Genomic DNA, 26962 nt, shown 5'->3' on the forward strand with positions numbered 1-26962 from the left:
ACATTTTAAATTACATTTTAAAACAGCATTCCAGTGACCAAACACTGAAACTGTTGCATTAATCCACAGTGGATGTGGACATGATGAGGAGGTCGGAGCCAATATACTTTATTCTTCATGGTGCATATGGAAAACTTAAAAATACATTTAACCTCCCAAGACCCAGCTATAGGTTTTCTGTCCATGTTTGTGGCCAAAAGTTTCACAGTATTATACAGAAAAAAAAAAAAAGAAATTGTCCACCACGAAGGACATTACATAAAAAAATGCATCTGAAAAAATTTGCATCATGTACGCAATTAGTTAATTTAAAAAAAGGCCAAAACTAATATTTGACTGACATTTCCTGGGTCTCAGGAAGTTAAAAGTCAAAATATTAATCTTATTTCATGTTGTTTGTACACTAAATATTAAAGTCAAATAACATAGAAATTACTGGTGGTATTTTTTTTATTACTTTTTTTTATTTGTTTACTGGTGGTATTAACAGGGTTAAATACCAGTTGTTTACGTCATAATGAATGTCTTCTCGGAGCTTCCGTATAAATCACGTGGCCATAGTTTTTCCAGTCAGCTGATTGGCTGCTGCCGCCGAGGCAGCGTTTTCAATCGGTAGACTTCCCGGAAGTGCTGTTGGACGCTAACTTAAAACTAGGGAATAATTTTATCATACCTTCTTCAATACTAATTTTAAGCCATGTAGTTGTTCGTGGATAATGCGGTTGACTGCAGTGTTACATAATTATTCCGCCCCCACCGTCTGGAGCTCTAACTTCCTTGTTTTGTGCCTCATGAGTCGCAGAACTTTGAGCTCACACAGCAGTGATGGCTTTGCCGTTTCTCTCAGCTGTTTTCCTCTGTAGTTTTTGTGCGGTTTTAGGGTCTCAGCAGCCTCATATAGTGTTCATTTTGGCTGACGACTTTGGTTGGTACGATGTGGGCTTCCACGGCTCAGAGATCAGGACACCAAACCTGGACAAACTGTCTGCCAGCGGAGTCCGCCTGGACAATTACTATGTCCAGCCTCTGTGTACACCGTCCAGAAACCAGCTGATGACTGGGAGATACCAGGTGAGAGCCACACACTGACCCTGCGGCCTCTAACTCAGTGTAGTCCTGGGCTTTATGCACAGCCCCACTACTTCCTGAACTTCAGGTGGCTCCCTTATTTCCTGTCTTTCATTATTGGACACACTGATTAATCCAGGTGTGCGTGCTACTGCTTGTTGTGACTACTGATTAATTAGGCACACCTGGATTAATCAGTGTGTCCAATAATGAAAGACAGGAAATAAGGGAGCCACCTGAAGTTCAGGAAGTAGTGGGGCTGTGCATAAAGCCCATTGCATTAGTTCAGTTTAATTACACTTTAACTGCCACGCAAAGGAAACAGATGTAAACTGGAGGTTTAGGTGTTGGACTGAACAACTGGTCATATATAATCATATAAATATTAACGAAATTGCAGTATGATCATATGCAATGTCCAAATCAAATGAGCTGAATGTTTTTGATGTAAAATATAATGCTACAGTTATAAATGAAGCACTGTAGAGCTGCAGACAGTCCCTCCTACATCCTATGAATCACATTGTCCACATCTAAGGGAACACATTTATTTTTGCACAAACTCCAGCAAAAAAACATGTCATCATTTCAGATTTTGTTTAATTGAAAATGATATGCAAAAATGATCAATCTCACTTAAATTGTGACTCCCATTGCACTATCTGTGAAATTAATAGCACTACATTCTTAGGTTTAAGGCTGTTATTTTGAAGCTTTAGTTGCGTCACTGTCACAACAGAGGATGTGTTTTAGTTGGTTCTCTATTTGCTTTTTTTTTTTTTTTTTTTTTTTTTACAACTAGCTTTTTCAACACAGTGCATACTGATTTCCTAATACTACATGCTCATCTTGTCTTTTCCCCTCAGATCCACACAGGTATGCAGCACCAGATCATCTGGCCCTGTCAGCCATACTGTGTGCCTCTGGATCAGAAAATGCTGCCCCAGCTGATGAAGGAGGCCGGCTACGCTACACACATGGTTGGAAAGTGGCACCTGGGCATGTACAAGAAAGACTGTCTGCCCACACGCAGGGGCTTTGACACATACTTTGGTATGAACATGTACACAGACAGGCCTTGTTAAAGAATCTTTTGCTGAGTAATGTTAAGGATACTGTTAAAATCACAGTTCTAGTCCATGACTGTTTTGTAAGTCCTTGTCACGCAATCATAGACACACTTGTAAATTGGGCAATTTTGGCTGTTCGGTTTAGGTAATTCAGTTACTCATTGTGTTTTTATCACCACCATTTACGAACATTTATTGTTATTTTTCAGCTTTTCTCTAGGTTTTATTGCTTACTGAGTTTATTGTTCATTCAGCACTGTTTGTATAATTTCCTTGCTATACTGCCGTTCAGGCCTCTACCTCAGTATATTCCAAGATTAAATAAATGTTGAATGAATGAAAGTCTTTGATCATTTATATCGACATTCTTTCTAATTTAGGTCTTTTCCTTGTGCATTCTGCCTCTCTGTGCCTCAGGTTACCTGACAGGCAGTGAGGATTATTTCACTCATGTCCGCTGCGTTCCCATCTCTGCTCTGAACCTGACTCGCTGTGCGCTGGATCTGAGAGATGGAGAAGAGGTCGCCACCACATACAAAGGGGATTATTCCACTGAGCTGTTCAGCCAAAGGGCCACCAGCATCATCAGCAAACACACACCTACTAAGGTGAGATACATGCTCTCACATTGGAGGTGTGGAAATGTGTCAGTTTTAAGATGCATCATTGATGTAGTAAATAAATAATCCAGTCTGCAGTGTACATAAAATGATACTATACCAATGCTCACACTGGGTAACAGAATGTTGTTTGTAATGTTCATTGCAGGAAGTGATTGAGTCTTTCATAGAGCCACTGTGTTGTATTTTCAGTGATTCCACCTGTACTGATAATGCACTGTCTACAGATGGGTTTGGGTTTTGTCATGGTTACAGACTGAAGGGGCTCACACAGATGCTGCTATGGGGGATAGCAGCTGTTCATATTACAGACTGTTGTAGCCTAATTTATTTTTTTTTAACCCATTCTTAATAAGATGGAGTTAAGATTTACCTGTGTGAAGACTCTTAGCACTACCTGCTACAAAAGCATATGTGTGGCATTGTAGAAAATTGAAGATTGGACCATTAAGATGCACCTGGAATCACTGACAGGTGAATCATAATGGAATAGTGAGGCCCGTGAAGATTCACGCTCCTACCACACATGTACATACTGTGAGAAAAGTATAGTTAAGTAAACCTGGTCTGAGTGAAAGAGTGAAAGACATTACATGCCATGAACAAGGAGGACATCTGGTGTTCATCTCAAGAATTTTACTTTTTTTGGTATTTTTCCTGTGCCCAGTGTGGGATATATAAAACATAGTTACTGTTTGAGTAATCAGTGTATTCGATTGTTTTATACAACAACTGCCTTGCATTTACCTACAGTTAAACAATCTATGCCATTATCAAGTAAAACTCACACAAGGTGGCTGAATGTTTTGTTCTCTCTCACTACAATCTTTATGTACAGTAACAGTCTGCTGTTTTAGTATAAATAATGAATGAATAAATAATGAATCTTAAATGTTACCATACATTTAATCTTTGGGTCCATTTACTTTGGTTGAAAAGCACACAGCAAACCTAGGGGGTGCTACTATCTAACAAGGTTTCACAAAAATAATTGGCCTAAGTTGTAACACACAGGGACATGGAGCCAAGGTACATTTTAAAAGAAGGGCTTGAAATTGCTGCTGCCACAAGTGGCTTTGGGCTCTGCTTGACAAATGAGGGTTTAATCTGAACAAACTCTTTTTTTTTTTTTTTAACTTATTTTGTCCAGCATCATAACAGCAGAATGGTAGTCTGGGTGCCTGTTTGTGCATAACAAATTTGCTTTGCCAAAGGAAACTTCATAAAGTATATGAGGCTCCCCTTGATATTCTACTGTCTTTATTTTGAGTTTTGTTGAACCACATTTTGATCTGAATGCAAAGTCTGAACAAAGTCTGCTTGACCACTAGTCCTCATGTCTTGGAAAACATGGCCTGACTCTAAGATGGTCAGTGCCCATCAGTGGGCCTATCTTAGACAATATCAGTCTGAACTACATGTGTAAATCATGTGACTGTCCTTCACTGTTGACTGTTCAGAATTTTTTCACTTAAAGCATTTACTCATAACCCTGTGTGTGTTATTTATTTTTATCCTTCAGCCCCTGTTTCTCTATATGGCACTGCAAGCCGTCCACAGCCCCCTGCAGGTCCCAGATCGATACTTGACCCCCTACAGTTTCATCAAAGACCACCATCGTCAACTTTATGCCGGCATGGTGTCTGCTATGGACGAGGCAGTGGGCAATATCACACTGGCTCTGCAGCAGAGTGGACTCTGGGACAACACGGTGCTGATTTTCTCAACAGGTACGTTTATTGACAGATTTGAACAGAGTATAGTCCAATGAGTTGTACACAGATATAAAGAAAAGCATCCAGTCGTCACCGTTTTGTCTTAATTAATCAACTCATGGTTTCAGCTCTACGTCTGAGATTGGCTCATCTTTACGGTGATAATAACAATATTTGTTTAATTAACAAACAAACTGAAAGCTCTTGAAGGAAAGTAATTGTGCAAACAAATATCTATGTTTCCCGTGAAAACTTTCTCAGTCCTGACAATCTCCTGCAAATAAACACCAGGCTTATCAAGGCCTGGATTTTCTACGATGGTTCATATCCTTTGCTTGATTTTACAGTAGATGTTGTCTCAGGTGTCAGGTTCAGGCTGGAGCTCAGACTGGTGGATTACATAACAGCTGTGTGATTCACTCATTTAGGAAGGTTTTATTATATGATTGTGAGCAGGTTTGTGTCACACATAAACATAAAGGCATGATGTTCAGTGTGACAGTAACAGTGATGTAGAAACATTACTGATACATTAATACTAAAAGTAATCTAACTCAATGGCTTTAGTTTATTAGGGTCAATAATTTTTATTTAGGGGCATGCTTATCTAGTTGTAGAGTCCATGAGATGATGAAGAGTCCAGGAGAAAGTTTTATACGTGTCATTTAATCAGGTAAAATGCCTAGGAATGCTCGTATATTTTCCACATCATCTTCTTTTTTTTTTTTTTATTCCCCCAGTGGGTTCTTTTATAGTGTGCCAGAATGGAAACCGAATCAGTGGGCGTTAAGTAAAGAGCAATTACATTTTGTGTCTGCAGACAGAAAACCACATTGTCTGAGAGCTTCAAAGCCAGTTTTCCAGAGTGGAGAAGAGTTCAGGTGACACCACTAACATTATACAAACACTGAATCCATCTACCAAAGGGTCAGACGATGCATTATATGTTTACTATTCCCAGCTTGTTTAATATGACATCCATGTATGTTTGGTGCTTTTAGTGCCTCAGTTACTTTTATAGATTCAGAGTTTTACACTGAAATACTGTTGCAGGACTCTGCGGGTCCACTAGAGGGCTGTAGTTCCTTGTCTTTGATTCTGGATCATAGCAACATACAGTTTGTGGAGGTTGACAAAAATGGAATTAAGAAACCTAATCTGGCTGGGCTCCTCAGACGGGCCCCTGATGTCTCATTATGTCCTGTTATTGCTTAATTTTCTTTTTGTTTTAAAAGGAAAATATTCATCATACAGACAAGCTGATGAAGAGTATCATATGGCCCCAATGAGGCTAAAACCACTTAAACCATGCTGCGAATACTGGCTGCGCAGCATCATCTAAACATGTGTCGACCCATGGTTTTCTTTCCATATGTGGAACTTGTAATGATTTGCATCTGAAGTAGGTAGGCCCTTTGAAAGCTGAGGGTTATTTTTAGAGGGTTGGGGTTTTAAAGGGTAATTAGGAGACAGGAACAATGCTGTGAAAGTAAAGTGTGAGGTTTTTTATGCCTGTGGTGGGCTGCGGTAGGTGGTCTTTTTCATTGTTCTTCCACACATTTGGCTGGATCTGACTTTGGAGATTTAGCCATATGCCGGGCAGACTCCATCTCTGCTGACGGGATCCCAATACTTCCTGCTTCTGTGTAAATTAATGTGATTACGTAATACCTGTAAGGCTGAGGTGACAAAAGTACACACGCTTTACTCAAGAAGAAGAACAGATACATGTTTGGAAAAGGATTAGAGAACAGTACAAGCAATGATTCAAGTAAAAATGAAAAAGTAGAGCCTCTGAAAATACTTCAAAGTAAAAAAAAAAAAGCAATATAAAGTATAGAAACCTAGAATCAAATTAATAACATACAGAAAATAGTGAACATTAATTTAACTCCTATGACAAAATTCATTTTCAGTGTCTGCAAAATATTTTTAACATTAAGCCTCTTCCTCTGCACTCTCTCTCCTTTTGTTCCATTTTTTACATTCATTATTTTTGTCTAATTATGTCGTACAATGTTGTTTTCATCATGTTGAATAAGAACTCACGTTGCACTCATTTTCTTTACTTTGATTTAATGTTCCCATTTCCAGTCAACAACATTAAATTAACATACAACCACAATTCCAAAAAACTGGGGACATTTTGTTAAACGGAAATTGAAACAGAATGCAATGACTTATAAATGTCATGAAACCATATTTTTTATTCACAATAGAACATAGAAAACAGAAAACACGTCAAATGTTTTTACTGAGAAAATGTGCCGCTTTCAGAAAAACAGGCTATTTTTGAACCGGATGGTAAGTAAGTAAGCAGTATGAGCTGGAGGAACATTTTACATTAGGTTAACTGGCAATAGATCAGTAACATGATGGGACATCTGAGGCTACATTCAGACTGCAGGCAATTGTAGCCCAAATCCGATTTTTTTGTCCATACGTGACCTGTATCTGATCTGTTAAAGAGAGTTTGAACAGCACAAATCTGATTTTTTTCAAATCCAACCTAGACCACTTTCATATGTGGCCCTAAATCCGGTACGTATCTGATATTTTGCAATGCGACTTCAGTCTGAATGGCCAGGTCGCATTTATCTGACATTTACGTCATTGAAATGTGACAAACATCACAATTCTGCGTCCCAGGAGTGTTACTTCTGTAAACACAGTGCGTGTCTGAGTGGTCACGTATTACATCAGGACCTCTTTTGTGCATGCGGGTCACTTCAGGGTCGCATTCAGTTCATACTCAAAACTGAGAGAAGTCACATTTAATGTGTAATGTGAACGAGCACACAAAAAAAATAATTTTTCACCAAAAAATCCGAATTGTCCATTAAGACCTGCTGTCTGAACGTAGCCTTAGAGAGGCAGTTATCATGTAGAACTTTATTTCACTGTAGATACTGACCAACACTTTTTGGCTTCTTCTACATGACAAGTCCTGCTTGAGTTCTTGACCTACAGATAGTTTTTCAACTTCTCTGTGCACCTTGGAAGTAGGTAAAGTTGTGCCTGAGCCTTCTATGAAGAGTTTCTCAGTAGTAAAGATAGACTGAAATTCACCAATCTACTAAAAACTGCATCTACAAATTGTGGAGGGTCAAAACACAGTAATGTCCCGTCAGAGAGTGAACTTTAATTGACTGCCATTCCAATATTTATTTCAATATAAAGTAGCTCCTTGTTTTGGATAATCCCTTATGGTCCAACTAAAGCAAAAATGAAGTTAAAAGTAAAAATGTGGGTCATTTAGCAACACTAATCTGTCAAATTGTCCCATCAGAAAGATTTCAAATACCGTGTTTTGACCCTGGAGCAATATTAGAGTAATGTTCTTCAACGTGAAATCACAAAGTCTTTGAATATTTTATATCTCCAGACTAAAGCGGTACTATCAGACTTAGAATCAGTTGTCGTTTCAAAAGCCTGCATCTGTGATGGTATGGGGCTACATTAGGGCTTATGGAATAGGCAGCTCACACATCTGGGAGGGCACCGTCAATGCTGAAAGGTATGTTGAGGTTTTAGAGCAACATGTGCCTCCACCCGGATGATGTCTTTTTCAGTGGAGGCCTTTGCATATTTCAGGAAGACGATGTTAAATCACTTACTGCATCTTTTACGATGGAATGGCTTCATAGTAGAGAGTCCAGCTGCTGAACTGACCTGCCTGACGTCCAGACCTTCAGCCAAATGAAAACACAACAATGAAGATTCAGGACTGTTGAGCAGCTAGAACCATGTGTTTTTCTCCGGTTATGTCGTTTATTATCTTGTCTCCTGGTATATACTAATGGTGATAGGCTTGTGTTTTTTAGCTCACCGACCGATAGGCCATGAGCTATAGTGAAGGTGCTGTGTCCGTTGTTGTCTTTGTCATCGTCTTCATCATCATCTTCGTTTGCAGTTTCTTCAAACATCTTCTCAAATGAAACTGCTGGTCGGATTCATTTCAAATTTTATATGTAGCATCCTTGGGATAATGTCTACAGAGTTTGTTCACAGATCACTGATTTGTGAATTTTTGACCAATTTTTTTGAAATATTACAAATTTGCCTTTTCTTATAATGGGCCAAAGTTTGATGACTTACAATGGAATAATGGAAATGGTTAGAAATATCAATATAGTTACTATTGAGCACTGATAGGAAGTCATATATGGACTTCCTGTAATTTGTTGAGTTTTCCTTAAGTGAAAGTACCACCCGCTTCTGTTGGGAGAGTGATCTTCTGCATCAAGACCACAGGACTCAAACATAGCAGCAGAATCTGACAACCTCGCAAATTCAAGTTGTTATTGATTCTTGTTTATGTGTTATTGTTCCATCCCAAGCCTAATGTGGAAAGTCCAGAACGTTGCAAAATAAAATAGAGGATATTTTCCCTGGAATGCATAAAAAATTAACAACCTTGTAAGGAGAAGAAATACAGATATTTGTGATGACGAATGAAGTACCTGTACTTTGATACTTCCCACCTCCGCTATAAGGATATGAACTTGATTGATTTGTGTATCAGCTACTGTCTTACTGTAAATTGTTATCTGCAGATAGTCTGTTATTGTCTTTATGAGTCATATATCAGGTTCATAATTCCAGGTTACCATGGTTGGATTGTAATCATTGACCCATATTTGTCAGTCTAAACAGGAAGTAAATGAGCCCTGAACTCACAGGATCCTGAGATTCCTTTATGATGAAATTTTCTGCTTAGGACTGGCTCACTGGGGCTTTACTGTAAGTAAATGAAGGAGTGAGTGAGCTTCAGGGAAACAGGAGGGGAGCTGGGAAAGAGAGAGGGAGCTTGGCCCATTAGTGCCAGAGCAGCTTGAAAAAGCATTAAGGAGCAGCATGGTCTTTTCCAGAACAGTTCAGGTCTCGGCACAGTCTACTTCCTGGACTTGCATGACACTACGCAAGCTGAAAGGGAGCCCTGAGTGGACGTGATTGGTCAAATGTGTTTATACTGGACTGGCTCAACGGGATGATGACAGCCGTGTCTCAGGGCCAGTGTGTTCTTTTGTGTGATGGCTGTTAAGTTGGAATATTTCTGTAGCGTGGGAGGGAAACGGATGACACTGTTGTATTGTTTTAACGTTTTGAATCACTTATGTTTCAGTATTTAGTTCAATGATGCAGTGCAGAATAATCCTCCTTGTTGTTTTTATTTAACTGTATGGAAGAACACTTTATAAACTATGATGTCAGGCTCAAACATTAGTCGTTCTCAAGTCGTTTCCACCATCTACGTACGTTAGGCCCAAAAAGTTCCCAAGGGGTGCTGTGGTTTTCATATCCAGGTGGTGTGGTTTAGGTAGTTTCCTGGAAGTTAGCTGTAGAAAAATTGCCCCCGGCATGTGGCAGGTCTATAGTTTTCTTATATAATTTTAGTGTAGTTTCTGCAGTCTATAAATTAATACAACAGAAGTAGTCAAAGACAAATGTGTTTTGTCTTTTAAATGCAGTCAGTTGGTTGAAATGACCATTAATACTGAATACTTTTTCATTCAGTTAAAGTTTTGTTTATACAGGATGGTGTGATGTGTGCATCTAGTAGAACAGCATAACCAGTTGACCTATAGCCAATGTGGTGTTTATTTTCTCTTTTTTTGCCAAGGAAACAAGGGTATGTATAACAATTTTAAAGACTTTTTCCTCTTTCTCTTCTTTTAAATGAGTAGTTCAATCATACATACAGTGAAACAACTTCAATATAACACAATAAATAAACATTGGCCACTACCATCAATGAATGTTGTCTTTTTTTTTACAGATAAGCTCACAGAATTGAGCTGATATTCAGCCATTAATGTTAAATCTGGATCTGTAGCCTTTTGGGATTATACAGTCGCACAGGGTGATTTTGAGATAACTGTGATTTAATTAATTGTGTGGCCCTAAAACATTTTAAAAGCCAAATTAGCACCATTGTTTGGTCATGTCAGATAATTTGAATATAAATGTGTAGCTGGGTGATAGTTATTCATATTTTGTCACCTAAAGTAACATGAAAAACTTAGATTTACTGTTTGTGTTATCTTTGTCCACTCTGTCCATGTATCCCTGTGGATGATTGACAGATAACGGTGGTCAGACCCTGTCCGGTGGCAGCAACTGGCCTTTGCGAGGGCGGAAGTGGTCGCTGTGGGAAGGAGGGGTCCGGGGAGTTGGATTTGTCACCAGTCCGCTGTTAAAGCGCCCAGGGACAGTCAGCCGTGAGCTCATCCACATTTCTGATTGGCTGCCCACACTGGTTGGACTCGCAGGTGGAAGCACAAACTCCACAAAACCACTGGATGGATTTAACGTGTGGAACGCAATCAGGTGAGTGGAGGAGGGACTGAAAGGAGGTGGAGGACAGAGGTGTTTGTTAGGTTGTAGGTTAGCCTGTGATCTGCGCTTAGAGCATGAGCGATAGCAGCTCTGGAGTTTGACAGGCTGCCCTCTCTGTGTGCCTCTTTCCAATCCTTCCCCCATGCGCTTTCGCTCCAACTGCCTCTGCCTGTCTCCCTGACCCAGCGTCTTTTTCTTGTAGGAGCCCCTGCTCCTTCAATAAGCCCTTTGTTACTGTGGCAATGGGAGCTCAAAGAGAAGGAAATTCCATCAGTCATTCTCACACAAATCTGTAGTCCTTCCATCCTTTTCTTTTTTCCCTTTTATCCTCTCTCCATCCTCATCTCTGCCCTGAGAACCCGCTATTGGATAAGCTAATTAGTTTTGGTTCAGATCCTTTTATGCGGTAACATACCTGTGATGTTATTGCTTGTAATTCTTTTATACATTATGTATAAATTGAATCATGTCTAGTTGAATTTTTGAGTTATGTTTTGGAGAACTTTGCAATTGAGTTATTAGTGATTTAATCAGTCATATGAAAACTGTTGGCAGACCACAGATAGACTTTCCATGTTTGCTTACATACAGGTCATCACAAGCTGTCACTGAGTCCCGTTTGACTGACACATTATATTTGTAAACTAAATGTGGACATAGTGAAGGAGGTGAAATTGAGGGCTGCAGCAGAGCCCCAACAGAAAATCAAGGCTTAGCCTGAACCGCAAACTACTACTCATGGCTTCCACTTGACTCTATTGGCTGACGCACGTCAGCTGACCGCTGGTTGCAGGCGTTGCTGTGTGAGCTACACAACACAGGGCACAAACTGCTGTTTGTTTTCTCTGCTTTACTGTTTCATTTTGTTTTAATTGGCTGGCCTGTTACAGAAAACAGCAGCCCGACAGTTTGGCTGGTGAAATAAAAACCAAATGAAGGCCCAGAACAGTAGGCAGGCAGAAGAGAGTGAGAGTTATTTTAGTTGTGTTATCAGACACTGTGGTCAGGGACAGCGGTGCGTTTTCTCTGTGGTGGAGTGTGGTCTGAGCATATGACTGCCTGGTGAACAACAGCCAGCTGGTTTAGATTTACAGATCCCAGAGGAGTTTACAGTGCATGAGGCACATCATGGTGTGTGTGTTGGTTGTCTGTTCTTATGTGAATGTGTAACACTGGTTATGCTTTTATCTTACAGTAAAGGGCATGCCTCTCCCCGACTGGAGCTCCTGCACAACATTGACCCTCTGTACAATGACATAGCTCCATGTAAGTTCACACTATTCTCTGATTGTGGGTTTGGATCCATACTCAACAGAACACAGTGAAAAACTGATTGGTTTGTGGATTTGGACATAGGTGAAGTCAAAATGCTCTTTTCTGTTTGAATATATACAAATGCTCCATTTGGAAACCTGAGTTTGGGACATTTGTTGCATGAAAACACAAAATCTGCTTCACTACTTCACTGCAAAACATATTCACTGCCTCAAATCCTACCAATAACTTGAGAATATTTCACATCTTAAATTTGCTGAATTTCCCATAAAGCAAGATTAGTTTTCTTGCCATTATTTTAAACTCCATTCATTGTCTTCATTATCTTTAACGGATCCTAATCCTGTGCAGTCATAATGTTGTAATTCTCACCGCCACACGAATCAAGAGTTCATTGTTCACAAACGGCAAACATTGTGAATCCAGTTGCCTCCAGAACAGTCTAAGACCTAAGACAGAGACATGTTATGTAACATTTTACCAGTCTCATTAGCTTATTGGACACTGACATAAAATTTATTATGGGTGTTTATGGGAAATCTGGCAGGAGGTGAGAGTTCATTTTCCAGCTTTTTATCAGTGGACGTCCTCAGTTCAGGTTTCAGTCAAAAGGTTATAAAACGAGTGCGCATGTTTTGGAACATATTTATTTTTGTGGATAAATGTAATTTCTACATTAAGACAATCATAGTGATTTTCAGTGATAAACGGTTAAGGATACGTAGAATCAGATACAAAGTACACGAACATAATCTGCATTTATTGTTTCTCCTAAACTCGTATGAGCCTTTGTCATCACTGTACTTCCAACAAATGTTATTTTGTTTATGAGGAATGCTGATAAGGTTGAAATTATAATCAGTCATTGTTGAAACTACAATCAGTCACCAGTGTTGAAATCTGAGATGGTTGACATTTGAACACTGGGTGTGTGCTTTCGTGGAGGTTTCCAGGAAATGGGTCTTGTGACTGCAGGACTCCTTTATTTTGGGGGCTGTGAGATGCAGCAGAGTGGTCTCATTCTTGTCTAAACCACTTAATATCGGGTAGACCAAACCACTTCCATCTCTGAGGAGGTCTTGGGGCTCTGATCTGAGGCCACTATTTCTGACTTTGTGAAGGATGCTGCACCTTGGTTACCCAGTTGAGGTAGAGCAGGAGTACATTTTTGTTCTAAAATGTTTCACAGATGTACCATAATGGGTGCGTAATGGACCCTCATAAGACCAGATGTGTACCTTTTTGATCTATAGTAAAGGTATACATAAAATTTAAAATTACTTTAAATTACAAAAATTAGTAGCAATATGTAACTAAGTACTTTTAGTCAAGTACTTTACTTGAGTATTTTCATTTTATCCTTCCACTCCCCTACATCAGAGGTAAATGTTATATATTTTACTCATTTGTCTGACGGCTTTTTTTTTTTGTCAGATTACAGATCTTTTTAATTTATTTTTATCCCCATCCTGTCCTTTGAAAATTATGCATCTCATTGGATGATTTTTGATGTTACTGGTTATAAACTGAAGGATGAAGTGCTCTTTTATAGGATTTTCTACATAGTTCTCACATGATATATAATCTTATAGAATATGATGCATTGCTGTAGATTAACCTACACAAAGTATGTATAAAAGAGTTCAAATGAGCTCAATATTATGCATTTACAGCAATAAAATAAATACAGAAACGCAATATATAATCGTAAAACACTGAAAGGAACCATTTTGCTGCACAGTGACTACTTTTGATATACATACGTAGATTTTACTCATATTATTTACATGTTTTTATTTAAGTAAGATTTGTGAGGAATGTTAGATGTCAGCAGGAACTGTGACTGCTAGTTACTATCTTTGCTTATCTGGTATTTGGCATTGGGTGGGCGGTAACTGCGAGTTTAACAAAACATACTCACAGAAAACAGCCACTCTGTTGTTACTGTAAACACAGTTGATCGAGTAGTTGATACGTAGTGAGAACCAAAACAATCAAGTTAAAAGATTTGAACCAAAACAGTGATCCGACAGAAGTTTTTCCACCCAGAAGCATCTTAGCAGTAAATTTAACACCAGACCTTCTACACCAGTTGTTATTCATGTACTGTACGTTGTTTAATGCAGCATTAAAGGGGTCATATTTTGCTAACCCCACTTTTATTAGTCTTTGGTACATTTATTTGTGTATTTGGACCCTAATAGTCCATAAAGTTTGAATTTGAACCCTCCAGGTGCTGCAAAACTATCTTTATATTCATTTTGGCAAAAACGGAATGGATTTCGACAAACCGTTTTAATTCCTGCTTAATTTGTTGCGTCTATAACTAGTTACGTCACAACGTGCACATATAAGGTCAAGACTTCCAACGAACATTTCTCCGAGTACGACATAATTACTTGTCAGCAGCAGCGATTGTAGTCCATACTGAAAATATGTCCAAACTTTGAGCCGATTACATAAAATGTTCATTTGTTGGTTAAACGGAACAGATCAACACAGCCAACAACCTGGAGGGGGCGGGGCTTGAAGTGGCTCATGTGCATTTAAAAGGCCAGTGCTCAAAACCACCTTTCCTCAGAAATAGGGTTGAAGATGGACCCGTGGAGTTTAATTAATGAAGAATTCAGACCCAAGCACAGCATTTACAGCTTATGTAGACCACAGCTAAAAGTTTTAACAATGCATAATTCCATTTAAAAACTAGAAAAGTATTCAGAGAGTGCAGACCTCCACCAGGGCAGATCAGTTCCCCCCTGATCACCACCAAAATGTAATAATTTGTTCCTTGTGTCAGTATTAACATTTCCTGGAAATTTCATCCAAATCCATCCTTAACTTTTTTTAGTTATCTTGCTAACAGACAAACAAACAAACCCCCCCCCCCCCCCCCATCACCACCAAAATTTAATCATTTGTTTCTTGTGCCAGTATTAACATTTCCTGGAAATTTCATCAGAATCTGTTCTTAACTTTTTGAGTTATCTTGCTAAAAGTCAAACAGACAGACAGACTAACCCCGATGAAAACATAACCTCCACCGTTATACTTGGCGGAGGTAAAAAGCAAAATATCACTCCTTTCAAGGTTCATTATGAAAGACTGATGCATGTTAATGTGGTTATCTCGACCAACTGCATTTCCATCCATGAAAACAGCCTGTGATTATCCATTTAGAGCAGGGGTGTCAAACTCATTATAGTTCAGGGGCCACATTTAGTGAAATTTAATCGGAAGTGGGCTGGACCAGTAAAATAATACCATAATAATATATAAATAATGTCAACTGTCAACTAATCTCAACTATCCTTCGAAACCATGTGAATAACATGAACAAACTGAAAAAATAAGTGTAATTTTAACAATATTATGCTTCAGTTTATCATTTACAGACATAATATTGATAAAATTGCACTTACTTCTCTTAAGAAATTTCAGGTGGTTCATATTTGTTCAGCTTATTCACAGTTTTGTAAAATTATACTTTGTTTTAGTGTAAATACATGAAAATGAACGTGAACATTTACAAAGAGAAAAATTGTGAGTTGTGAGTATTTATAGGTTATTACCATCGTATTTTACTGATCTGACCCACTTTAGATCATATCGGTCTGAATGTGGAACCTGAACTAAAATGTTTGTTCATATCTTAGTGTAATTTTTACATTTCACACACTCATCCAAAGGGCCGGACTAAACCCTTTGGCGGGCCGGATTTGGCCCCCGGGCTGCATGTTTGACACCTGTGATTTAGAGGAATTGTTTTTTTATGCATACTCTTTATTTCAGTGCCTCTGTTTTGCTCTTCTAACGCAGCAACAGTGTCGATCACTAGCTACTGTTAGTTTAGAAGTGTAGTCAGCTAACACTGGCAAACACCCACCCCTCGGCACAGCACAGACTCCAACACAACCATCCCATGAGACAGAAGCACATGCAGATCGTGACATTTTGAACCCTTGAAGTTAACCTAATTATAAAGAAATCAAATAATGAAAATGTCAAGCAGCATTTTACCACTTTAAGCTAATGAGTGAGCCATCTGACCTAAAAGGACTCAAATATTTTAATAAATAAGCCAGTGTTAAGGCCCACCAGTGATTTAAAGTACTTTTGAGACCGGCCTGTTTATGCAGCTCAAACCAGTGGTGCTGAAATTATTCTCTAACTTTCCTGTTGGTCATTACCATCTAAATCATTTGAATGATAAGAGGGCCCAGTGAAGAATAACACTGCTGCTTCACAAGCTTTCACAATCATGTTTTATGTCTGAATCTTTATTGTCAGCCACCACAGTGACATGCAGCCTCTGCTGCATTCCAGACCGAGTGAGGTTCCTCTTTTCTTTCTCCTCCCTTCCCCTTTTTCCTTATTAACCCAGCTTCTCTTTCAGACCCTGCTCTCCACGTTTCTTCCCGAATCTTTTGGTTCCATTTTCTTCTTTGGACCTTTACCATCTATTTAGCTCATGAATAAGACCTTGGCCCTTTTGCATACTTTGTCCTTTCAAGTCCCTTTTCTGAGTCCCTTTTCTTTGCTCTCACTCTGTGTGAGAAGAGGGATCCAATCTAAATGGGTCACAGAGGGGTCTCTGAACTTCTTGCTTGCAGAGGGAAACCCTGGACTGGTCCCAAGCCTTAAATCACCCCCAAATTTCCCCTCCATACTCCTCCTCTGCTCTCCTTCGAGCAATTTCTGGGCTCTTCCAGTGTCTCTTCCCTCTGTCCCTGCCCCCCTCTCCTTCCTCCTCCTATTGAGCACTTTTGTGAAATATCCTGCTGTGGATCCAGATGAGCAAGGCCCGCTTTGAGGTGCTCCCGTCTTGTGCTTATACAAAGAATGAATGTTAGAAATAGACGTGCACGTTGTGTGTCCTCCATGGGGATGAGGCCCCTTTTTCTTCAAAAAGAAAAGACCAGAAGAACCTCAAAATGAATTTAGGCCTGATGTTTCCTGAGTCCAAACCATTTATCATCCCACTTGCTTACATAACATCGCTCACACCTGATAGCAACCCAGATCTTCGCTTTGCAAGTCTTGCTTTAAATGAAGCTGTGATGAGTTTGGTTCAAGGATTGCTCTGCATTGAGAGCAATTAAAACCCACATGTCGTTTGAGCAATGATCGGTGACGAAGTCAATGTTGAAGCTTTTATCATGTGGTTGCAAAAACGCTGAGATCGGAAATGTTTTAATTCTCCAGTCATGTCGCTGTGGTGGAATCAGCCCTATAAAACGGGCTCCGATGGGAACATGGGCAGAGCCTGCAAAGACACGGAGGGGGAGTTGTCTATATGCAAAGAATGTGAGGAAATACTTTTTTGACAGTGTTAGGAGAGAGAAATTACTTGCAAATCTGTCTAATCAAGACCATATTGTTGGGGTCAACCACAGCATGAACCTGAAAATACTCTCAAGGCCAGATCTTCTTTTTTAAAATGTAGACATGTGTGTTCACTTCACTTCTGGGAGACATTTTCAGTAGGAGCAGAAATAGCTCGTGGCATGAGGCTACAATGATTTCTGAACACCGCCAAAATGAATTATTTTCTTTTGCCTTATGAAACTGATAAAATCATGCCAATTGGTGTGTGTGACCTGTATTCAGATCTGCCCGACTGCAGCAATGGCAAATTATTCATTGTGCTTGGCAGTAATGGGAGACTGGGTGCTGAGTTGACCACATTACCACCATATTTGTCAAATTCCTCCACTCCCAAAGTTCCATGAGTTTGAGGAAATTCATCCACTTGAAACATTTTACTTTTAATGGCCCGATTGTTTTTAATTAGTTTGTTTTTAGTCATTTTTGAGCCATTCAATTCCTGCAGTTACACTGTTGATTTTACAGTACAGACAGCAGCCTTTCTTACTGCTGTATTTATTTTCACACCTTCGTTGGATACGATGATTCCTACGTATGTGTAGTAATCTAACCCCCAGTCCACCTACTTGTATGATTTACATCCACAGAGGACGTTTTGTGTCCATTGCTGCTCCAATATCGTCTTAATCAGCAGTTTTTGCTTTGTTTTTTCCAATGGATGACCTCCATGATCAGCTCTGTCATCTGCTCTCGGCAGGTCCTGGCAGTGAGAAGAAGTTAACTTTGGCTCAGGTGGACAGCGGAGACTCCTGGACTAAGTCTGGCTTCAATGTGTCCATTCATGCAGCCATTCGATTCTCAAAGTGGAAGCTCCTAACCGGCTACCCGGGTCAGTATCTTCTGTCACCTATAATAGCATGTTTAGTCTAGGTAGAAAGCAGAAAATCGCACATGAGCACATAGTCACATTCTCTTTTTATCTCTGCTAATGTCCTTCATCTCGTTTCCTGCAGGTTGTGACATTTGGTTCCCCCGGCCCGGCCACAACAGCAGCTCTGAAACCAGAACCTCCGACGTGGATCCACTGAAATCCGTGATGCTGTTTGACATAGAAAACGATCCAGAAGAGAGGAATGAGGTGTCGGCTCAGTTCCCTGCAGTAGTGGAATATCTCCTTGACAGACTCAACCACCACCAGAAGAGTGCCTTACCCATAAACTTCCCAAACGATGACCCCAAATGTGACCCAGGTCCCAAAGGAGCCTGGGGACCTTGGGCTTAGATTACAATAATGATCAGCTCAATGAAGGTTTAGCACTTTGTTTGCAATTTTTATCATGAATTTCAAGAGATTTGTATATTTTTCAACAGCAGGTTATCTGTTTTTTTTTTTTTTAAGAGAAATATATTCCATTATGTTGCTGTTATAGAAAATATGTGTTCTGTTTTAAAACTCAACCGAATTTGTTTTTTGTTTTTTGTTTTTTTTTTTTCTATAAACCAACGGAGGAGGGTTAGAAATTCACTGACAGATGTTGCACTATTAGCTATATTGATCAGTCTCGCATCTCTGACATGCTTTTAAGAGGTTTAGTTAAAGCGATTACGTAAAAATCTGTTGGCTACAGATGTTGCTGATTTGTAAAGACCATCTCCCTGCTGTTTCAGGTATGTTCACTTCATTTATCTACTGGTGAGAAGACCGCAGACCACTTGTATGTGTCGAACACAGGGCCGTAGAGGAACAGCAGGCTGTATTTACTTTAGAAAATGATTGTACGAACCAAACAATGGTGTCTTTCACAGATTACACTGAAATAACACGGATTATGTTGATTTTAGATTATATGCAAGTATTTGAAAGTCACCTCTGGTCAAATCTTGATTTATACATTGCATATACATTATATTACTTTGTTTTTTTTGTCAGAAAAAACAAAATTTTAATAAAATGAGGCCAATTTTCATGTAGGTTGTAAAGTATTCTGCAAACTACAAGCACTTTTTAGTTCCTCTTTCCTCAACAGTTGTCTTAAAGTTGATGAGTCGGTGCCAAATAGTTTTGCACTGTATTTCTGCTCAGATGTAGAAAATGTGAGGAATTTCTTGTCTACTTCAGGTATCCCTAATGTTATGGCTTCAACAATAACCTCCACATGCCAGTCATTCATGAAACTATGAATGTACTGTTCTTGTGGAGGTAATTTGCAGTTATTTCTCTATGGTGATAGATTTTATGAGCACCTCTTACATTCAGTCACCACCGTATCCCTGTTATACGTAACATAAACACTCTGCTTGTACTGAAAAACATGAAACTCCATAGGGCCATTTGCATATTTGGAGTCTCAGTGGGAGAAACTAATTTTCTTAATACATACATCCACTTTGACCTTTGATCCCCGGGGGTTGACCTTCTACTGCCAGCAGCATGCAGAGGACCACAGGAAAGACTCCCTGCTGAGGGTGGGCGGCACCGGCCAATGTGGGCTGTGACCCTTAACCTGCCAATGTGAATTGATTGGCAGTTGAACAAGATAAATAAACAAATGCTTGTTACCAGGCGAAACAGTAGAGCTGCAGGGCTATTTGACACCAGCACTTTAATCACTTCTTGTGAGTGTTTTTGGCACAAATCAGACCAACCACCTCAAATTTAATGATCTGATTGCAATCCGATCGCAGAAATGGCAGAGACTGTGTATGCAAAACTGATCAGTTAATAAACCTAGAAACAGATCATACGCATTAACTAATAAAACTTATTTTTGACAGTGTAAGGCTTCAAATACCTCCGAAGATCCCATATCAACTCAAATGTTACAAAAAGGTCTGTTTTAACTGTGAAATATGTGCTACCAACATTTCTTGGTCATGTCTCAGTGCCTTTCCGGTGTATTTCTGAACTTCCAGTGTTTTTTGTCTATCTCCCAGTAGCACTTTAAGAATTCACTGTGTAAGATGCAGGAATTTAGAGATGCATGTATCTGCAGAATTGGAATAAAATCTTTATGTTAATATTCTTTTTAGTGTGTATTCACCTGAAAATATGTTTATATATAGAAGTTGGAGCTGGTCACTGTTGACATAATCTGCGATGTTGCACCACCATGTTTCTACAGTGGCTTAGACTGGACTTCTTTTTTTGTATTTTGTGGCAGGTGGCATTCACAAAGTGTGAAGGTTGATTCTTACTGCATTACTGAGCGTGGATCAAAATGAATATCCCTTTAACTAAAAATCTCAGAATAGACAAACCAATCTCATGCTTTAACAAGACCTATGCTCTGTTAGTGTCTATGAGAGGGGGAATGAAGCTGGGAAGGATGTAGAGTTTGTAGAAATCTGCATCTCTCGATTTTTTACAGACTGAATCTTTAACACATCGTGTCAGTGCCCATATTAAACAATCAACAAAAAACTGACATGTTTCTACTCAACAAACCACAACAATGAGTAACATGTAGTTGAAAGACCTGGAAAAACTAGCCAACTAACATGATTTGGTTTGGTTTTTTATTTTTAAGACAGAGAATGAACGTTCATGTTTAATTATTGAGGAGCTTATGGGGAATTTTTATCCAAATTTCAATGAATTATTTATCTGGAGACAGTCGACCCATATGGGCTGCCTGAGGTAACTGTGTACTGCCACTAGCATGTTAAAATTTTAAACTGCATGTCCCAAAAAACATTTTGGGCATTTTTCTGCTCTCCATTGTCGAGAAAGAAAGTCACGGTACTCGCTGTGCTAAAGTGTACGCTTTCTTTTTTTTACAAAAAGGAAAAAAGTCTTGCAAAGCTGCTGTCAAATGGAATTTAAACAGGGATTTTGGTAATGGACGGCTACGAGAATACCACATGATTATTTTATATTTCTGAGAAAGTGTTTCTTACATTGCTGAGGCTATAAATTTGTCACTTGCTTGTTCTGTTAGTTTACTCTACAATCAAAACTCTGCATTTCAGGATGATGGGATAGTTAATTTAATTAGATGTTGCCAGTACTTGCCATTTATCTAAAACCGAGGCCTGTGAGTGTCTCAGCTCAACAGCAGACCACTTTTGCACTTCTCATACCCTCTCTGTGGTGAATTCCTCTTGACAAGTTATTCCATCTTCCCCCCTTGTCATTATGAGCAGCCAACCTCGGCGGTGTCACAACTCGTCTCCTCCTCATAGTTTTCAAAGTGGTTTTGGTGTGTCTTTCACACTTAATCCTGCACTTTGACTCGGCCCTGTGAAGTCTGCTTCACAGAGTGACAAACACACTCCAGTCTGATTTGCCTTTGCCAGATCAACATCGTGATTGGCTGGATCTGACATAGCCCGACCCTGGTGTTTTTTCAGCTGTGACAAAACTATGTGTGCCATCAGACTGCCTCTCAAGTGTGATGCCCCTGAAGATATGACAGTGCTAAGATATGGCTGAGATGTTTGGATGGTGAGCACATGTGGGACACAAAGCCCTCCACCCTTGGTTCCACTTTGGTATGTCCACAAGGAGAGATTGAAGGTCTCCACACTCTGCTGCTTGCAGTGAAGTCCGAGTGGGACTGGAATTCCAAACAGAATTGCGTCTGTCTCTCTGCTGCCTGTCTGTGAAAACAGATTAAAATCATACTGACCGGTGCAGCGAGGAATGTGTTAAACTTTGAGCCTTGAAGGGGGGAAATCCAACAGCTCATCACACCTAACAAAAGAGGGAGAAAAATAGTCCCTCAGAACAGACAGGCCACCAGAGCGCATGGAGAGATTGTCATTCTCAGATGGTGATTAAGCTTGGACACTTGACAAGTTCTCTATGTCATGGAGATGAGATTGGACACTTCATTGTTATGTTAATTAAAAACTTTTTTTTTTTTTTTTTTTGCCATATCCAGTTGTACTTAAAAAGTATTTAAAGAAAAAATAGGTTTGGTGGAAATGTTCATTGTAATTCTGTCAATTATTTTTTACTTAAGAGTAGTTTATTTCATTTTACTTATTTTATTCTGAAGCTTCCATGCTGGATTTTGCATGCGTGATATGAAATGTGTGACAGTGTAGTGACCTGTATCTCAGACTGAGTTAATTGGAGGAATTGTATTGTAGGTAATTGTATTTCCAATCAGACTGCAGTGCTTTTCATTCCAGTGTGGAGCTGAAGGTCAGTCAGACTAACAATGATCCCAAGGACTGGGTGGATAACACAAGGGCCATTATTATTGATGATAACTGCAGAGTTGTTTAGCCAGAAACCCCCTAACTAAGTCATGAGACTTCCCTTATGTTTTCACTCCATTCAAGGCTCATTTGACTGACAAAAAGGCACATAAAGGAGGGCACCAAAATCCTGGCACCAGTTGTCCCCCTTCCTAGTCACAACAGTCTCAAAATAGTCCATTCACACTGTCGTCTGTCATGTAAAGCATACATGAATACACAAAAGTCGTTGTCTCGCGCTGTTCCTGTCCCTCCACATATCCTCACACTGTCTTGTATGAAGAGAACCCATTGAAATTGGCAACAATAAATGACTGGAGACAGGAGGGGGACATGCTGCATGCATATAAGACATATGTCTGGAAATAATGCTAAGTATGGCTTTCTGCTGTGCAGCATATAGACGTGAATAGATTGAGCCTTTAGAATGTGAGCAATCTACATTTGGTCACTATAGCTGTGGGATCAGCTGTTAGACTCCCACTAAAAGGTTAAGACGCAGATTTAGAGAGAATGTGACACGCAGACTATAATGTCCATGTAACACTGTATGGATGGCTTGTCTATAGTGGTTGTGTGTGTGTGTGTGTGTGTGTGTGGGGGGGGGGGGGGGGCAACATGAGTAGATGGTAAAAATATTATCTCTTTCAGCTGCTTCACATGCAGTAATGCTTTACCTAATAGGCCCATATTAACATATGTATTATTATAAGGTTTCAGTTGTGGTCCAACAAGTAGGTCATAATTTTAATGTAAAGAGTTCAGCTTCAAGTTCCATTCATAGCTTATCAGTTGTCAACACTTAGACTTGATTAGACTTTATGAGCTGGCAACAACATACTGGTTAATATTACAGCTTATTGGAAAAATATGATTTTAAGAAGACATTGCAAATTGGAGGATCATAATTGCAGTAGATTCATAGTAATATAAACTGACAACAGAATGGTGGTAAGAAAAAAAAAAACAACAAAAATTTGGTAAATCACAGTAATTTACCACCTTTGCTGTCTTACTACTGCAATTCTGTAAGGTGGAACCTGAACATTTGCATTAAAATACTGTAATTTTACATATACTGTATTTTTACGGCAATGCAGTGATTGACCTGTGTTGCATATCTAAAGAATACATGCAAATGTTGAAATTCACCTTTTTTCATTTATATCTTCGTTGGTTATTCTCATGTTGTTTATGCTTATTGATGTTATATACCTTTATAAATCTCTTGTTTTGTACAGTTTAGTGTATTTTGAGCTTTCTTTTTCATTGTACAAAGAAATACATAACTTCAAATATGTAAATAACAAACAAAAATGAAAGAATATAGTAATTAATTTTGCTCTCAAAAGTTTCTGTGAAAACAAGAAAATAGAAATGAATCATGCGATCATATCAATTTATTTATTCATATGATTACTTTTTTTTGGGTCATTTTTACTCACTTGAACACATTTTTATATATATTTTTAAAATCTTTTTTATTTTTCTGTTGTATTTGATGCATATTGTTTTGTGCTGCTGTACATTTGAATTTCCCCCTTGGAGGATCAATAAAGTATATCATATCTTATCTGATCTGATCTTATCTTTTTTTTCCAGAAAGTGTTAGAGCCATAAAGTTTAAGTGTCTCTCATGATGATGCATGATGCAGCTTTTATTTTATTTTATTTTTATTGTATTGTATTGCATTGTTTTGTTTTTTTTTTACTTTATTTTATTTTGTTTTACTTTATTTCATTTTGTTTTATTTTATTTTTTTATTGTATTTTATTTTATTGTATTTATTTTTTATTTTATTTTGTTTTACTTTATTTTATTTTGTTTTATTTTATTGAATTGTATTTTTTTTTATTTTTCATTTTATTTTATTTTTTATTGTATTTTATTTTATTTATTCTTATTTTATTTTATTTTATTTTGTTTTATTTTACTTTATTTTATTTTGTTTTATTGTATTTTATTTTTTATTGTATTGTATTTTATTTTATTGTATTGTATTCTATTGTATTTATTTTTTTACTTAATTTTATTTTGTTTTACTTTATTTCATTTTGTTTTTATTTTTGTTGTTGTATTGAATTGTATTTTTTTTGTTTTTCATTTCATTTCATTTTATTTTATTTTATTTTATTTTATTTTATTTTATTTTATTTATTTTTTATTTTATTTTATTTTATTTTATTTTATTTTATCTTAAGCATAGAACACGTTTCACAGCCTTAAGTCATTTTCATTGTGGATAATGAACATAAATAATTTCTCCAGTAGTCAGTATGAGCTGCAGCAGAGGCAGTGCTCTTTTTGGGGGGAGGGAACTACAGGCTCCGTCACTCCCATCCCATCCTGCACACAGATTGTGTGGCACACAGAGGGAGAGAGCCATTCATTCTTCTGTGGTCCCGGAGAAAACGTGGAAGATGAACAGACACTGAGGAAAAAACCGAGCCAGGACGCGACTCCCGACATCTGAACCTCCCCGAACCTCCTCAGAGAAGACAAGACGGAAAAACACCCTGAAAAACCTGCAGGATTTTCACAGGCGTCGCTTCAGATTCGCACAGGCACAAAGTTTACACGTAAGTAAGTCCTCGATTTCCAGCCAAGAGAAGGATCACCTCCAGAAAGACTGTTCTGACCACAACAGCACAGGAAGATCACAACTGCTAAAGCACTACTTGGGACTAATCTGAGCAGAGAAAGTGGCTTATGAAGTTTTTTTTTTTTTTCCACATTTAAGCAGTAGTTGTCATTTTTTTTTCCTTCATAGAGCTCTGAGGGGAAACTCATGGTAGGAAAGCTGAGTAGACTGATGCTTAACTGACCCTGATTTTATGGATGACAGCCTCAGCTTAGACTTTTTGTCATCCACTGTGTCTATTTTTATGCTTTTTTATGTCTTTTCACCTATAAGACACTTTTCCTTCTTAAATTCAAATAGTTTATACATAAAAAATATTCAAGGTTCAAGGATTGTTTATTGTCATTCATTCAATTTAGCACATCAAGGACGAAATCTGTATGATAGATAGATAGATAGATAGATAGATAGATAGATAGATAGATAGATAGATAGATAGATAGATAGATAGATAGATAGATTTGTTATGTGTACACATTCAGATACATAGGAATTATTATACAGAGGTCTCTCAGAGTGCAAGTATAAAGGTTAAAAGATACAATCAAAAGTCAAAGATATAAGCAGTAAAAAAAAATATAGCTTTAATATTAAAAATATTAAAGCATAGATAGATTCATAATTAATAAATGCAGTATCAGCATTATCAAACACATCACTTAACCCAAACACCTGATCCTGACCGCTCTGTCTTTAGTGTCAGTGCATATATCATAGGTCTAATGTTGCCAAACTATTGTAACTCCATAGAACAAGTAGTTGGTCAGTATAGTGTTGACAAAGTGCGACACAGATTCTTGTCCTGTTGTTTCGTGTTGTGTTTCAACAGTAAACCTGAGAACAGGTCCCACCTGTAAACCAGTGTTTGTTGGTGATAGAGGAAGGGCTCCTGAGGGCACAGACCTCTATATTTGAAGTTCACCGTGTAACCGGAGACACAAACAGTCTCATATTTTATACCTGGAAAGCCCTACTTTTCCAACAGAAGTGACTTTTTTCCCATGTGATGCTCTTTAAAGCAGTTTGAACAGATACTGTGATCATATGAGACGTGTTACTGTTGTTTCAAGCCTCTGACACTGGTTTATTGTGGTAGGAAATATTAGAGCCATATGTCTCCACATGGAGTTTGATTTCGCAGCTACTTACAACGGACATGATCACAGCAACTCTTGCTTTCTTGATTTTTACATTTCTCATTACAAATATGCTAAATAGCTGTACTTCCATTTATTGTTGTCACTTTGTCACCAACTGTGAAGTTACAGCAGTGCAACCACTGTGTGGTCTCGGTCATGACTATATTCTGTAATTAGCTTTAGCCATTTCTTTGTAATTTCACTTTTTTTAAATGGCCACAACCAAGCTTCAGATGTTTAATGATGCTTAGGTCATCACTAAATGAGTGACTGCTAAACATGCAGATTGGTCGGAGTCTGCTGAAGCTTGGTTGCCAGTGGTTTGAACTTGTTTGCCAGTGCACGTGGTCCCTCAGGGCTCCGTGTTTGGCCCATTAAAAAAGCTTGGCCGTCAGTCATTACGACCCCGCAGAATGCTCCCTTCCTCTGTTTTGGCCACAAAAACAGCAAAAATACATGCATTTCTCTCCCCTGGCAGCCTGGTAGTGCAGTTTCTTGAGGAAAGTCCTTTCATGTCTTTTTTTTCTTCGATTTGCCTCAATACATGAGTACCATGTAGAGAAC

The 26962-nt window shown here is 38.5% G+C and overlaps 2 protein-coding genes across 2 annotated transcripts in view; both read left to right on the forward strand.

Annotated features, from left to right (window-relative positions):
• Positions 1 to 604: 604 nt before the first annotated feature.
• Positions 605 to 20432, forward strand: arsb (arylsulfatase B). Its single transcript, XM_030150968.1, has 8 exons — positions 605 to 1071; positions 1935 to 2121; positions 2556 to 2746; positions 4281 to 4488; positions 10560 to 10803; positions 12008 to 12078; positions 18170 to 18301; positions 18426 to 20432. Exons 1-8 carry the CDS (start codon positions 826 to 828, stop codon positions 18692 to 18694), a joined length of 1548 nt encoding a protein of 515 aa, XP_030006828.1. The 5' UTR covers positions 605 to 825; the 3' UTR covers positions 18695 to 20432.
• A 4545-nt stretch (positions 20433 to 24977) lies between these two features.
• The window catches only part of lhfpl2a (LHFPL tetraspan subfamily member 2a), a 36736-nt gene continuing 34751 nt past the window's right edge, over positions 24978 to 26962 (forward strand). The window contains exon 1 of the mRNA XM_030150928.1: positions 24978 to 25197. The gene's annotated coding sequence lies outside the window, so the exon portion shown is untranslated. The remainder of the gene's footprint in view (positions 25198 to 26962) is intronic.

Source organism: Sphaeramia orbicularis, chromosome 12 (assembly GCF_902148855.1).
Source record: "Sphaeramia orbicularis chromosome 12, fSphaOr1.1, whole genome shotgun sequence".
NCBI lineage: Eukaryota > Metazoa > Chordata > Actinopteri > Kurtiformes > Apogonidae > Sphaeramia > Sphaeramia orbicularis.

What these genes read in the sequence shown, in the direction of transcription:
- arsb (XM_030150968.1), top strand. Translation starts at nt 826, where the DNA reads ATGGCTTTGCCGTTTCTCTCAGCTGTTTTCCTCTGTAGTTTTTGTGCG. An exon ending in AACGTGTGGAACGCAATCAG is followed by an intron (nt 10,804 to 12,007) that starts GTGAGTGGAGGA and finishes TTTATCTTACAG; the next exon opens with TAAAGGGCATGCCTCTCCCC. An exon ending in GCTCCTAACCGGCTACCCGG is followed by an intron (nt 18,302 to 18,425) that starts GTCAGTATCTTC and finishes CGTTTCCTGCAG; the next exon opens with GTTGTGACATTTGGTTCCCC.